This window comes from Scomber japonicus, chromosome 12 (genome assembly GCF_027409825.1).
Source record: "Scomber japonicus isolate fScoJap1 chromosome 12, fScoJap1.pri, whole genome shotgun sequence".
Classification (NCBI taxonomy): domain Eukaryota; kingdom Metazoa; phylum Chordata; class Actinopteri; order Scombriformes; family Scombridae; genus Scomber; species Scomber japonicus.
In genome coordinates this window covers 27,671,750-27,685,300 of record NC_070589.1, presented here as the reverse complement: position 1 = coordinate 27,685,300, position 13,551 = coordinate 27,671,750, and the positions used below count along the sequence as shown (strand labels likewise).

At 37.5% G+C, this 13,551-nt stretch overlaps 2 protein-coding genes across 2 annotated transcripts; both read right to left on the bottom strand.

Annotated features, from left to right (window-relative positions):
* LOC128369721 (NXPE family member 3-like) lies at positions 1–2,806 on the bottom strand. Its single transcript, XM_053330800.1, has 6 exons — positions 2,792–2,806; positions 2,287–2,634; positions 1,586–1,881; positions 998–1,068; positions 659–865; positions 1–563 (listed from the first exon to the last, which is right to left on the bottom strand). Exons 1-6 carry the CDS (start codon positions 2,804–2,806, stop codon positions 10–12), a joined length of 1,491 nt encoding a protein of 496 aa, XP_053186775.1. The 3' UTR covers positions 1–9.
* A 4,191-nt stretch (positions 2,807–6,997) lies between these two features.
* pold3 (polymerase (DNA-directed), delta 3, accessory subunit) lies at positions 6,998–12,648 on the bottom strand. Its single transcript, XM_053330534.1, has 12 exons — positions 12,537–12,648; positions 11,895–11,950; positions 11,674–11,773; positions 11,541–11,580; positions 11,183–11,315; positions 10,314–10,569; positions 10,141–10,213; positions 9,461–9,608; positions 9,104–9,207; positions 8,734–8,816; positions 8,476–8,557; positions 6,998–7,504 (listed from the first exon to the last, which is right to left on the bottom strand). Exons 1-12 carry the CDS (start codon positions 12,591–12,593, stop codon positions 7,299–7,301), a joined length of 1,338 nt encoding a protein of 445 aa, XP_053186509.1. The 5' UTR covers positions 12,594–12,648; the 3' UTR covers positions 6,998–7,298.
* Between the last annotated feature and the right edge of the window lie 903 nt (positions 12,649–13,551).

The following is a 13,551-nucleotide window of genomic DNA, read 5'->3' as shown; positions in this document are numbered from 1 at the left end:
AAAACACATCTAGCTGCTCTTTTGAGGGCATATGTAGGACAAGAGGACATTGATCATATTCTTAATAATTGGAGGTTGTGGATGGAGGCTGTGCGGCAGGTGGTGGGCCAAGACCATCTCCCAGGCATCCACCAGACGAACATTCAGTCCTTTGAAAATGGCCCTGAACACCTTGTCATGCTGCAGCGAGTACCAATCGCTGTTGGTCAGTGTCTCATAAAGGTTCAAAGCTTTGGGGTTTGCGGTCCGGATGACAACCAGTGTACCCGGGGCCCTGGTCAGCAGTCGCACCACCGCCCTGCGGATGCTCTGCAGCCGTTGGATGTAGAGCTTGACGGAAAAAGTGCTGAAGTGAGACCAGATGCCTAAAACTATAACTGTGTCGGTGCCTCCAGCTAAGCCGTCTAGTTCATTGGCTATATAGTGCAGTTCATTGGCTGCGACATTCGTAAAACGGAGAGGGGGGCCGTGGCAGCGGAATGTCACCATAATGTTGCTTGATTCGTCTAAAGCCAAAAAAGGTCCGGCTTGTCTCGAGCTGTGTAAGTTGAACTCCTTGAGATCTAAAAGTATAACAGAGAGAAAGACAAATGGGACACATTGATTGTGTTCACAATGTAGCTTAAACTGTTGCTAGTGAATTCTGTTTGTTATCTACCTGGTAACGTTGCAGTGAGGTATTCAAACCACTGCCTGATGGTGGAGTCTCCATACATGTGGATCATCTTGCCTTTCAGACATTCACTGATGTCCTTGGATGTGTTGAATTGGTGGATTGTGGTGTTATCTAGGGCTCGCCACACATCCTTATAATAATAGCCAGAAGGTTCAGATTTCATATTGCGGCTCTTCACTTTTGGTTGACCTGAGAAGAAGTTAAAGGATGTAGCTGGCATTATTTTAATCTTTCCAATTGTCAACAAATAACATTAAAAACTTAAAAAAAGTTTGAATTATTATTACAGGCAGCAGCTGAATGAGTGAAAATCAGCTTAACCTTTAATTTTTGGCAACACGTTGACACTGGACGATCCTGAAGAATCAATGGAGACCTTCATGTTGATACCACTGAAAAAAATAACAAAAAAACCCCCATCAACAACGTTTAGCAAAAAAAGTGTTCAACCAAAAAAAAAAAAAAAAAAAAAATGTCAAGGTGCAAATGGGATTTCAAGGCTTTATCCAAGAAACCCACCATGCAAATATTGTTTTGCCACAGCTCATGTGTTAATAGGTTAAATATTTCAACATGGGACACACACAACAGAAAAGAAAACAAAAAAGCATACATCTCCTTGAGAAGATGTACATTTTGACAAAAATATAAAAGTAGATGCCAAAAAAATGGTCAAACATTAAAGGAAGTCTGTGGATAACAGTGTGAGAGCTGCAGTTATCACTCAATCTGAACTGAAGTGAATCAGAGTGCTTACTTGATTTGTATCAGTTTAGACTAAAAAACACTTTCAGATTCAGTTTTTTCCTACTTACACACTCCTGAAATGTACATCAAGTAATTATACAGAGTTTATTCATGTGGTCAAACAAAATGCCAGACAGATAGGACTTCTGTCTGTTCCTTCACCTTTGGAAGAGCATGTCCTCCTTGGCCTTGAGTTTTTTATTGGTTCCTCCCTTGGAGTGGTTGATCCTGGCATCACAGCTCAGCTTCTTTGGCTTGTAGCAGAACCATGGCTCACCTGTACTGAGGTCAGTGTAGTTGCAGAGTGGCTGTTTGGAAGAATCCAGGAAAACATTGCAGACGGTAGTTTCAGAGACTGAGCCTGAACTGTAGACGCTCTCGAAATAAATTGTGTATGGCTGTTCATTAGTCAACCTTTGCAGCACTGTAACAGCCTCGCTGGGGTGAACCAGTATCACCTGAAAGGACAGAGAACAAGACTTCAAAGTTAACTCCCTTTCCTAGGTAGTCATAGCAGTAAAGATAAATCCTAGATCCTTGCTGCCCGGGTGCTGCAGCAGACCTTCTATAAGCCTCCCCACAAAGCAGTCAGCAACAGAAGAACAATGCTCAACAACAGTTTTTTTAATATGTTGACCACTTTAAACCATGCAGTAATAGATGATAAAACAATAACCATCCATGAAGATGATGCTGTGCGGTTGAAAAATAATAAGAAACAAATTTGAAAGTGTGGTCCCCCCTGTCCCAAGTGGAAATTATGTCCCAGTATGTGCCCTGCACAAATGAAAAGTTGGCAGGCCTAGCAACAGTACCTGAGCTAACTGTCAGAAGACTGAAACAATCACATTTAACATAGTCACCTCAACCTGTGCGCTTCCCTCCCAGAGTAAAGGAAATACAGCAGAGTAGGAGCCATTGAGATGATCAAATACTTGCCCAGCCACACCTGCACCAAGTAATTGGTTGTGCAGACGGGCAAGTAAGAAGTCTCCACCAAACTTCTTGGGACGTCCGTGGAAGTCATACATTTTGATCATAACTTCCAGTTGATCCCCTACGTGCCACTGTCGTCCACCCTTCTCTGGGAGAATAGTGAAGTTACTGTGGGCAGGATCAGTGGTGTGGTTCAGGGAAAGAAGAGGTGACGGGGATGAAGTTTGCAGCTGTTGAGGTCTTGGGACAGGGTGGGAGAAGTTCCTGTTTTCCTGCTGAAAATGACAGGGGAGTCAAGAGAGTGATGTGACAAAGATATTATACATAATGTGTAATGTGCCCCCATTGTCTGTAAATAGCAGGGGAATCTATCAAATTCAGTTAAAAAAAATGATGTGGACATTTCCACATCATCTTTTTCAGCGGACACACCTCAAAGTCCCTCATCACTTTGCTTATAGTCCGCAGATATAAATATGTCTCAGTCTCTTAATAAGAATACAACCAGAAAATACAGGAAATGTTTATGAAGTATTAAAAAAACAGAAAAAAGAAAGAAAAAAACAAACAGCTTCTATTGGCTAAAGTGGCAAGTATTTAATGTGACCTCCCCTTATACTTGAGCAATAGCAGGAACCAGGCTCTCTTCAACCTAAATGGAAAGGAACCTTAATTAATCGTAATATTTAATAATTGATGTTATATTTTGTGTTCACAGTTCCTGTATTTTCTGTTTGTATGATGGTGGTGGCCTAAGACTTTTGCATAGTACTACATATATAAAATATATGATGTAAGATAAATGTACTAAATGAAACAAAAGGAAGATTTTTCCAGCTCCATATAAAACAATCACTGAATTGATATATAGGGGCTGATGAGAGAAGCTGATCAAATAACTGCAACATAAAAATATAAAAAAGGGAAATGGAGGAAAACTACAGTCAGAATATCCTCAATAGTAAGTATAAATACAATAATTAATGAATTTTCAAATGAGTTTAATTGCATTCCCATTATCTAATATAAGGACTTAGATAAAAATCTGATCATGTTTTTCAGTCATTTATGCAGAAATAGAGAAAATGATCGTTAGCAAAATCTTTTTCTCAAATTCTCACCATGTTAAAAAACCCAAGCAAGAGGACAAACCAAACCAGGAGAACGAATAGGATAGACTTCTCAGGGGAAAAGGTGACCATCGTCTCTCCACAAGCTCTGATCTTTATTATTGATGATCAGTCTTCATTTGTGCCTAAAATGACACAAACAGTGTTAGTTGACACGTTGTTTAGCTGTATTAGTGATTACTTACAAAAACCCTAACCCCAACCCTAACCCTAACCCTAACCCCAACCCTAACCCTAACCCGATCTGTAAAATTATGTTGATGCAGATTGTGTGGTATGTTTGCCTTTAAATCATTTCTACTGAACTTAAGGTCACAACCAAAGTAAGCAGTGTTGCTCCCCTTGCACTTTTCAGTGAAGATAAGGAAGTAATACCTCTATAATGGGGGAAGAGGATGTGGACCAAAAAAACCCAAAACTAAAAACAAAAACCTACTTAAATAGTGTGTGAGAGTTTCAGGTTCTGGTTTTCTTACTTTTATCTGAAAGAGTAGGTGTAGGTGTGTGTGTGTGTATATATATATATATAAACTAGAGGCATCAAAGAGAGCCTCCTTACTCCTTTTTGCATGACACATTGCTTTTCTTGAGGGCGCCTTTTCACTTCTTCATTTTCTTTTGCCGCTAAGGGCACACAGATCATTTGCCCAGGGATCAAAAGAGGCAACAAAACAGTCATTCATGAGAATTGTTCGAAAGGGTTACCCCAGTGTGCAAAATACAGGGAGGAGAAAATGCTTTTAATTTAATTTAATTTAGTAGCTGCGTCTATAAATAATACGTTTGAAGGGCTGGTATTAACCGGCTGTTACTGTGGAGAGGAGGAGACGGAGGCACAATGACAGGACACACAGATAACTGTTTTTTTCCACCTGTCACTAACAGCATCGACTACTTCACAAATACTCTCTCATATGTCGTCTTTTTTGGTTATATTTTTGTTATAACGCAATATATTTGTTAACCTCTTCCACTAGAACCTGATCACATTTCATTTTGCTCTTGCAGCTTTCTGCTCGTCCAAACTCTCCATTCAGACACACAATTTACATACTGCTGTCTCCATCCTGTTGCACATGTTTTCATCTACGCAGTTATTCTTAGTAGATCACCCGCAAAAAGCACACAAACGAAACGCGCTATCTATTGCACTGTGCACGCAAGTTACTACCCTTTATTTGGGATCTTAGTAAATCAGGCCCTAGGAGTTATAAAAACATATGAATCCTTTAAAAAACTTGTAAAGAGTTTCAAACTAAATGAGTGAGTCTCAATAAAGAGCGTCAACACATTTGATGACACATTTCCATAAAGAAGCAACACTAGTTCATGTTGGAGGAGTGTCAATAAGATAAATGTTGCCTTTCTGAATAAAATAAGTGAAGCCCTTACCCCTTCCGGCTGTCTCCAGTCCTGTTGTATCAATGTCAATGTCAATGTCAAAGTCATCTTTACTTATATATATATATACTTACATATAGCACATTTAAAACAGCCAACAGCCTCAGCTGAAGAAAGCTAGACTTAACCACTGAGCTGACCTGTTTGTCTTAAAAGTACCATCAATAATCACACCAAGATTCCTATCAATATAAACAGTTCTATATTTGTAGATACAGAAAGTGAAAGCTATTTTCCGGTGGATGCCTGGCTGAGTAGAGCCGCATTTAGTGTGTCAGACAGCGAGGAGAGCAGAGGCATAGTTCAGGCAGGAAAGCCAGCCGTCATCTAACTGTAAGGGGTGGGACACAGTAATATAAACATTGTTCACTTACTAACAATCAACTCACTTCAGCTGCTCCTCTACACAAAATAGCAGAAATGTTCCTATAAATATACATGTTTCTAGAGCTAAACAACATGAACAAAGTTCAAGTTTAAAACAGCTACATTACCTTAAGATGGAGAGAACCGTATGTGTTAGTCATACAATTGAAGGAAGAGAGAGGAAGATGACGAGTGAGTCAACAGATTTTTTTCCCTCTCATCACGGAGTTCCCCTTTCTGGTTTAAGGTTCTGCACAAATGGTAGATCCCAGCCAGAGGGGATGCCATACCAAAAACGTGTACCTCAAAATGTGGTGGACAGAATCTCATCAAATTCGGTGAACATGATCTGGCAGTAAGTATTAACCAAGACCTGAAGTGACATATTGATTGGTGTATGTGAGCATGGCTTATTCAGCATTATCTGACATTTTATGCCTTTGCTAAATTTGCTGTGAAGTGGAATGAGCTAGAGACATGAAACCACAACTACAAATGATGTGTCATGGCTACGCCTCTCACACCATGAGTCCTACTTATTTACTGAAATTTGACTGAGACGTACAACTCAGTATACTCAACAACAGCAAGTACAAATAAATACAGAGAGGCCAAAGAAACTTGATGACTCAAGATGATGGGAGGGACCATGTTTAAGTTAGACTGAAGAATTATCATTTCAATTTACGGTATCTATGTCTCTCTCTTTCTCAAGGCTGAAGGATATTGGACTGATACTTATTGGTATCAAGGGTGAAATCTTCAGTCAGACTCAGGGCTATACTTAAAATAATTTTTAGCTACTTAAAAATAAATATCCTGACAGCTCTGATGGGGTTCAAGGTGCATCCATAAGTTCTGATGTATGAATACCACCATATAAACCTGAGCCAGTGATCAACAGCTGACCTGTGTAAATGCGCAGCAGAACACCGAATATTAATTATCATTTGATCCTGTTCATGATCCGGTTAAAGAAGTTCCTGCTGCTGTACCGTGTGCGTAAATGGGCACAGCATGTTTGGAGACACACTTTGGAGGCAGTGAACTTAGATAAGAGCGACATGAGCAAGCGCTGAGGGTGGTGTCCTGCCAGATACAGCCACTGCAGTCAGTGCTTATCTTGTAAACATCCTTTGCAAAGTGAAATTAGATAGATAATAGATAATTGCCTCTAGGAATTGCCTCCTTGCCACTAAAGTTTAAAATGTGAGAACCCTACACATATACTCCATAAAATAGCTTATATGAATGCAATTCTTGATAGATGTAGGTAGAGATTCAGAAAGTACATGTGAAAAGCCAGCAAAAGCATCCGAGGTGAACAACAAGATATCTACAGCTGTTCACCCTTACAGTAGATATTGTTAGCTACCACTGATAGTAACTATTACTAAAGGATGAAATAATGCTGACACTGTGTTTGGTACTACCCCGTTATCTCAACAACTGAACACAATACAGTTACCATGGAGACAATGAAAAGAAAACTAAAACTAAGCTGATCTGCAATTCACTTTAGTTTTAGTTTTGCATTGTTCATTGTAGTTTTTATTTAGTTTTCATTTTTACAAAAGCCTTTTATTTTATTTCAGTTTACTAAATTATTTTTTCACTGCTAGTCTTAGTTTTAGTTAATTATAATAACCCTGCAACAGTATAGAGATGATAAGAAATGAGGGTTTAGAGACAGATGGCAGTGGTAAACGTCACAACCCTGGACACTGGAGTCTTTGTGTTTATTGTAACCAGTACACACACAAACAACACATTTCCAGCTGTAATTAGTCGCGGCCTCAATGATGCAACAGCTGAATAAAAACTGAGCACCACACTTGCAATGTTTTTAAAGTAAAATGCATGTTTATTTTCCACCCATGTTAATTAAGTACGACATGTATTTACAGCTGATGTGGTGTAACAGTGATTTGTCATCCTGAACTGGACACGTCTTGTGTTGCTGAAAGATCATGACAGGACTTCAGCAGCAGTGCTTGTTGTTCCTCAGTGCTAATAATTAAAGTGTCTGATTCTGTCCTTCATCACTTCTTCTGGAAGAATCCCATAATTGAAGCTTGTTTACTTCCTTTATTGGCGTTTGCAGACGCTTTCTTCTGACTTTTCTTCTCGTCCTCTTTGTTGCTTTTCTGTTGTTTTGCAGGGAGAGGATGTTTTGGAGCTTGTTTGGTGGGTTTAAAATCATCTTCTGCTTCAGAGTACGATTCGCTCTCGTAGGCTTTCTCCGTCACTGTGAAGAAGAGATCATCTAGAGTTAGAAACTAAAGCAAGACAACCAATCTAATAATACTTCTAGTGAAGAGCTACTAAACAGTTGTTCTTTGTTCAATGACAAATAAAGAAGATCTATCTATCCATCCATCTATCCATCCGACATGCTAGTAGAATATAAACCCAGTAGAGCTCTGAGATCTACTGACTCAGGTCAGATAGTTGAGCTCAGAGTTCAAACGAAACATGATGAAGCAGCTTTTACACAACTGGAACAAACTAGCAGCAGAACTGAAATCATTTTTAAATCCAGGTTAAAAACATTTCTCTTCTCCTGTGCTTATGATTGAGCTCTTTTAAAGCACTTTACATTTTAATCTTTCATTTGCACTCTATGCCCTTTTAATGATTTTAAAGCTAATCATTATTTTATGCTGCAATCTTATATTTAATGCTCAATTCTAGCATTTTACTTCTCTATCCATCTATCTATCTATCTATCTATCTATCTATCTATCTATCTATCCATCTATCTATCAAACCTACTGCTGATCCTGAGGCAAGCAAGATTTATACCGTTACTCAGATTGTTTTGTTGTTGTAGAGTTTCTTAAATCATGCCTCTAAAGAGAGAGTGAGTGTCATATGCTGTGTAGATTATAAAAAGCTCTGATTTTGGGCCTGACCTTATACAAACATAAGTAGTGTGGCGGTGGTGTATTGTTTAAACTTAACACATAAGCACCTCTGCAAAAGAACGTATTTATAGTTTTATTAAGGTAGTATTCATTTTTCAGTATGTAAATTGTGTCACTATTATTACGTATTGTTACACCTGATACCTTTATAGACACATGAGATATATAAGATACATATATGGTTACTTTAATTGAATTGAATTGAATATGTACGTGAATTCATATGTTATACAAATTTAACAAATCCAAACCAGCCACAAGACGAGTGCTTTCAGCTGTCCGTTTTTCTTACCGATGCATCCTTCGTCATCCACAAACGTACGAGATTTCATGACTCGTCTCCTCTTCCTCGTCTTCACCTCAGAGTCGCCTCGCTGTAGAAAAAAAACCACACACATGAAGATGCTTAATTAAGTATACAGCATTTAACACACATAAAACATCTCAGTACAGTCTAATAAGGGAATAAATTGATGAATCGACACTATAATATGTTAACTCAACACGGTGAGACTTAAAGAAATATCTATTTTAATATCTAAGCACTTACATGTGCAACAGGTTCAGGCTCCTTTTTAGGAGGCGGTGGTGACGGTTCTCTTGTTTCCATCTGCTGTGGAGAATCTGGGATGACTGAAGAGGTGAACAAAATATTAGTTTTTTTTATGACAAGGCTTTTTAAATTCCCCCTCTCCTCCTTTTTCAAGGCATTCAATATGTTAGCTGTACAGTAGCCTAAAGCTATTCTTCACTAACTGTAATATTATTAAAGAGATAGCACAACAACTATGTTAAATGCAAACTGGTGAAAAATTAAAAAATACATTATCCTACACTTCCAGGCCTTTTGGGGTTATTCTAATTGTTTTTGGAAGTTTTGAAACATGAATGAATACAATTTTAAAAAGTAAATAGTTCACCATCTTCATCGCTGCTGTCTGGTTCAGGCTTCTTAATCCTCCGTCTCTTTTTCTTCTCCATTTTCTCCTCCTCGCTGTCAGAATCCTCTATTCGTTTAGTTTTGCTTCAAGAGGAGAAAAAAACTTTTAGTAATTAAATTTAAAACAATAAATGGACTTTGGCAGGTCAACAAAAAACATTTACCATTTTACTTTTCTACAATTAGTCCCAACATTTCAGATATTTATGACCATGCCTTGTTCTATGATTTATTTTATTTTTTACTTTTTGAAACAATCCATAGTAAAATTTGATCTTTTCTTCTATAAAGTATTAATTTCAAATACACACACACACACACACACACACACACACACCTCCTAGAGTCTTTCTTAGTGTCTTTGGGTCTCTCCACTGCAGCAGCTTGTGGTTTTTCTTCAGGTTTTGAACTGGCTGCACGCTGCGGCTCTACCGAGGAAGACGATGGAGCAGCTTCCTCCTCCTTCACAGTTTTGTCTTGTTTCTCTGAAGAAGTGACAAAGAGTGTTTTAGTTTAGTTTAGAGAGAATATACACAACTTTGACAATACAATAAATACTGGTTAAACAGACAGATGTTTTTGTTCATTATCTTTAATGCACCATGCTTGTCCAACAGCATGGGGGTTAAATACATAGCAATAAATCTACTGCCTCAAGAAAGCAAGTTCATTAATAAAGTTTTAAATTAGTCTATCAAGAGGACCTGAGCAACTTTGTACCAACATAAAGACAAAAATCAACATTTAAACTTGACATTGTAATGTGTCTTTGACCAATTTTAAAATGTTAAAATCAAACAGTGTTATCTCGGACATAGTAGTGATAAAAATTACAAGGATATGATAGTTTTGCTTCAAACAGAACTGTCTTCATCATTGTGTGGAGTAACTTGATTTTCATAGTAGTCATCTCTTCATCACAAACACATTGTGGAAGCAGATATTAAACTTTCAGATTAATACATGAATGAAAATCTCTATTGGAGCAAAAAGCACTAAAAAAATAATAATACTCACTTGTTGCTTGACTCCCAAAGAAGTTCATCATAGGATTTGCCTTTGCAGCTGGTTTGGCTTTGGCGACTTCGACCTAAAATATAAAGTCCAGAAATAAAAAAACAAAGCAAAGATTTGACTTCATTTCTTTACAAAGACTAAAAAAATCAAATAACAAGACGACCACCACTTACCACAGGTGCATCTTCCTTCACCTCTGACTTTATCTCTTTGCTGCTGTCTTGGTTTTTAGGAGCAGCTTTATTAGCAAACATTCCCATGATGCCTTTCTGCGGCTTAGTGGAAGATTTTGAAGCGATATTAGCGTTGCCATTCATGCCAGACTTCCTGGTTTCAGGCTCTGGTGCAGGCTCTTGCTGCACTGTTCTCGCTCGCTGCAGCTCTACAGACGACATGGGCACCGCAGTGGCACAGCGGATGGCACTGTATCTGAAGATAGATAGAAGATAGAAAGTCACTATATTTTACATATAATTAGATTACAGGTGTCACTCCATTTGTGCTTTAAAAGACAAATTAAAAAAGCCATGACAACCAGATAAAAACAAGACACACACGCAGCTCAAAAAGATGACATAGTAGACTATAAAAAATTAGATGTAGATATAATAGTATAATGTGGAAGGTAGGTAGGTCTTAAATAAAATAAATAGAAAAAATAAAGGTCAAGAGTATGGCACAGGATTATTGTTTGTTTAGAGTTCTAATAGCGCTGTATCTGAAAATATAAACAGGACAATTTAAAGATTTTCTAAAAACTGGTGATTTTTTTTAACCCTGCTTTATTAAATCTGTAGCTTTCACATCCCTGATCTAGTTAATTAATTATAAAAAAAGATGGTTAAAGTGGATGTTTCAGGCATATTATACATTTGAAAGCTGTTAAGGGACCTGCTGATTGAAATATTGCACTATAGCACCACAAGTGGTCAATATCTCTGCTGGGTATCTTTTAATCATAAATACAAATATATTATTTCCTCATGTGTGTAAAAACTCAACTCTTTTCTCAGTACATAGAAGCTCATATTAATCAACATACTTGCTGCAGTTCTTCAAATTGTCTTTCACAGCGTCATAGTCAACGCTGTAGAGAGGACCGCTGTCTTTCAGTAAAGCTTTCTGGACGCTGTACACATGGACGCTCACTATCAAACTCATCTTGGATTTGAAGTCTGCAAAGGAAAGAAAAAACAGAAGTTAGAGTCCACTGAGACATTTCTGCCTCCTCTAATACATCTCTCTCTCTCTCTCTCTCTCTCTCTCTCTCTCTCTCTCTCTCTCTCTCTCTCTCTCTCTCTCTAATACAAATACAAAGACAATTTCTCAGCATAAGAACTAGAAACAAAAGCTATAACTTAAAAACACTTCATGGTAATCTGGGAAACACATTTACACACCTTCCAGCTGCTCCTCTCTGACAACGGAGACTTTGTGACTCTGAAAAGGAAATACAACATTTACCAATCAGAAAAAGTAAAATAAAAATGGTAGGCCAAACAGATCTCTTTCTACTTTAAATTATTTTCTCACCGCCTGGCCGTTGCCCACAAACTTCCCCGACACCAGATAGGTAGCATGAAGCTGAGCTGAGCTTTCCTTCCTCTTGTGATCCAGGTAATGATAGAGCATCCTGAGAATGACGCATATCATTATTAATGAACCTGGAGCACATTTCATATCTCTACCTAAATGATCATCACATTTTATCAGTCAAAAGGCTAAAAAATAAGAATAAGCTGATTAACACTCACTGTTTTGCTGTGTTGACATGGACTCCCAGAGTGAGACTCAGCCATTTATAAGTCACCTGTTAAACAGATAAAAAATCATGTTAGTTATTGTGTTTAGGTTAAGTTAGGCAATATATGTAGATAAAGATTATAATGGGTTTAGAGTTTTCATGTACAACTGTCTTTTAAATGAAAGCGATTAATTAATGTTTTAATTTGCCAGGTTGTAGTGAATTTACTGTAGCTATATCTTGAGTTGAGGTGCAATTAGCTCTTCTTTATCTTTAGGTTTCCATCATTAGACTCAGCTAAATAGAAAATTACAATATTTGCCTGTTATTTAATAGCATTTGAATCCTATAATTTTGGTTTTTATCCCCAAAAATGACCTGCAGAAAATGAAGCTACTCGCCCATGAAACGAAGCATTTGACACGTATTTAATGCGATTTAAGAGACTATTCATAAGCCGATTTGACCAAAAGAGTCAAATAAATCAGGCTAAGTTGTATAATAAGCCTTGCAGGAGACATATTTAACCTTATAGTAACGCAAACATTAAACAGGCAGGTTTGTGAAGGCTAAAAATAAACGCTAAATCGGTTTAAACATTAATAAAAAGGGGTTAGGGTTAGGATATATCATCAGCCAGCAGGCTACTTACTATCTTGTCGTGGTCGTTGACATATTCGTCGATATTATCCAAATAAAGCTCGTCCATTTTTGCTGTATTTCCCGGGAATGTGAGCCTCTTTTTTGAGCCCGTTTAACTGCGCGGGAAGGCAGTTTATTTACTTCCGCCACATGTGCCTTGTACTTCCTTCCGGTGAGGTGAGCGGCTGCATGCTTCCCCCTACAGGCCAAACCAAGGTACTGCTACTCATATAATAATGATATATATACTGTATATATTAACAAGACTGGTGTTGGGAAGGGGAGTTTAGAAATTTAATAGGTTACAGATTACTAGTTATCCCATTTAAAATGTAATAATTAATGTAAATATTTCAATTACTTAATCAAAGTAATGTAACTTATATTTCATTACTTTTCTTATTAATTTTCTAACCAGTGTTTTAAGCACCAAAAATCTAACTTCAGGTGTTTTTCATGGATAATGACATGATTTATAAGGGAGATAATTTCTTTTAAAGCAAGATTTATCTCTGATTTGAAAATGTATAAATTAGTTCATGTAAGATTTTAGAATATAAAATAAAGCAGTATGGTGTGTATGAGACTGACTGAAAATGGTATGAAGGGAAATGTCACTCACTGCAACCGTGTGGCTCACTGATGTGTTTTTGTGGACAAGAGTGGAGATTTACGGCTCAGAGGACTGAGATATATCTGGCAGTTTAATTGGTACTATGACTCCATTTAACCACTTAACACACGCTTGGTTACCAAAGCTGTATAACCGCAATCAAACACCTATAACTTCACATCCCCTTTGCCTACAATCAAAATCTTGGTCTCTAATGAAAGCTGACGCCATATTATTATTATTATTATTATTATTATTATTACATATATCTATCTATCTATCTGTTTATTTTGCTATAAGTCATATGTTAAGTCGAAGAAGAACCAACCGTGTACCAAAATGCCGAGTGGGTAATGATATATGGTTCAACTCTTTTACGCACCGGGCGCACGCAATTTGGTTTTGGACATTT

What these genes read in the sequence shown, in the direction of transcription:
- pold3 (XM_053330534.1), bottom strand. Translation starts at nt 12,593, where the DNA reads ATGGACGAGCTTTATTTGGATAATATCGACGAATATGTCAACGACCAC. An exon ending in TCAACGACCACGACAAGATA is followed by an intron (nt 11,951 to 12,536) that starts GTAAGTAGCCTG and finishes TCTGTTTAACAG; the next exon opens with GTGACTTATAAATGGCTGAG. An exon ending in AGACAGCAGCGATGAAGATG is followed by an intron (nt 8,817 to 9,103) that starts GTGAACTATTTA and finishes TCACCTCTTCAG; the next exon opens with TCATCCCAGATTCTCCACAG.
- LOC128369721 (XM_053330800.1), bottom strand. An exon ending in AGGGAAGCGCACAGGTTGAG is followed by an intron (nt 1,882 to 2,286) that starts GTGACTATGTTA and finishes CTGTCCTTTCAG; the next exon opens with GTGATACTGGTTCACCCCAG. An exon ending in GAGGACATGCTCTTCCAAAG is followed by an intron (nt 1,069 to 1,585) that starts GTGAAGGAACAG and finishes TATTTTTTTCAG; the next exon opens with TGGTATCAACATGAAGGTCT.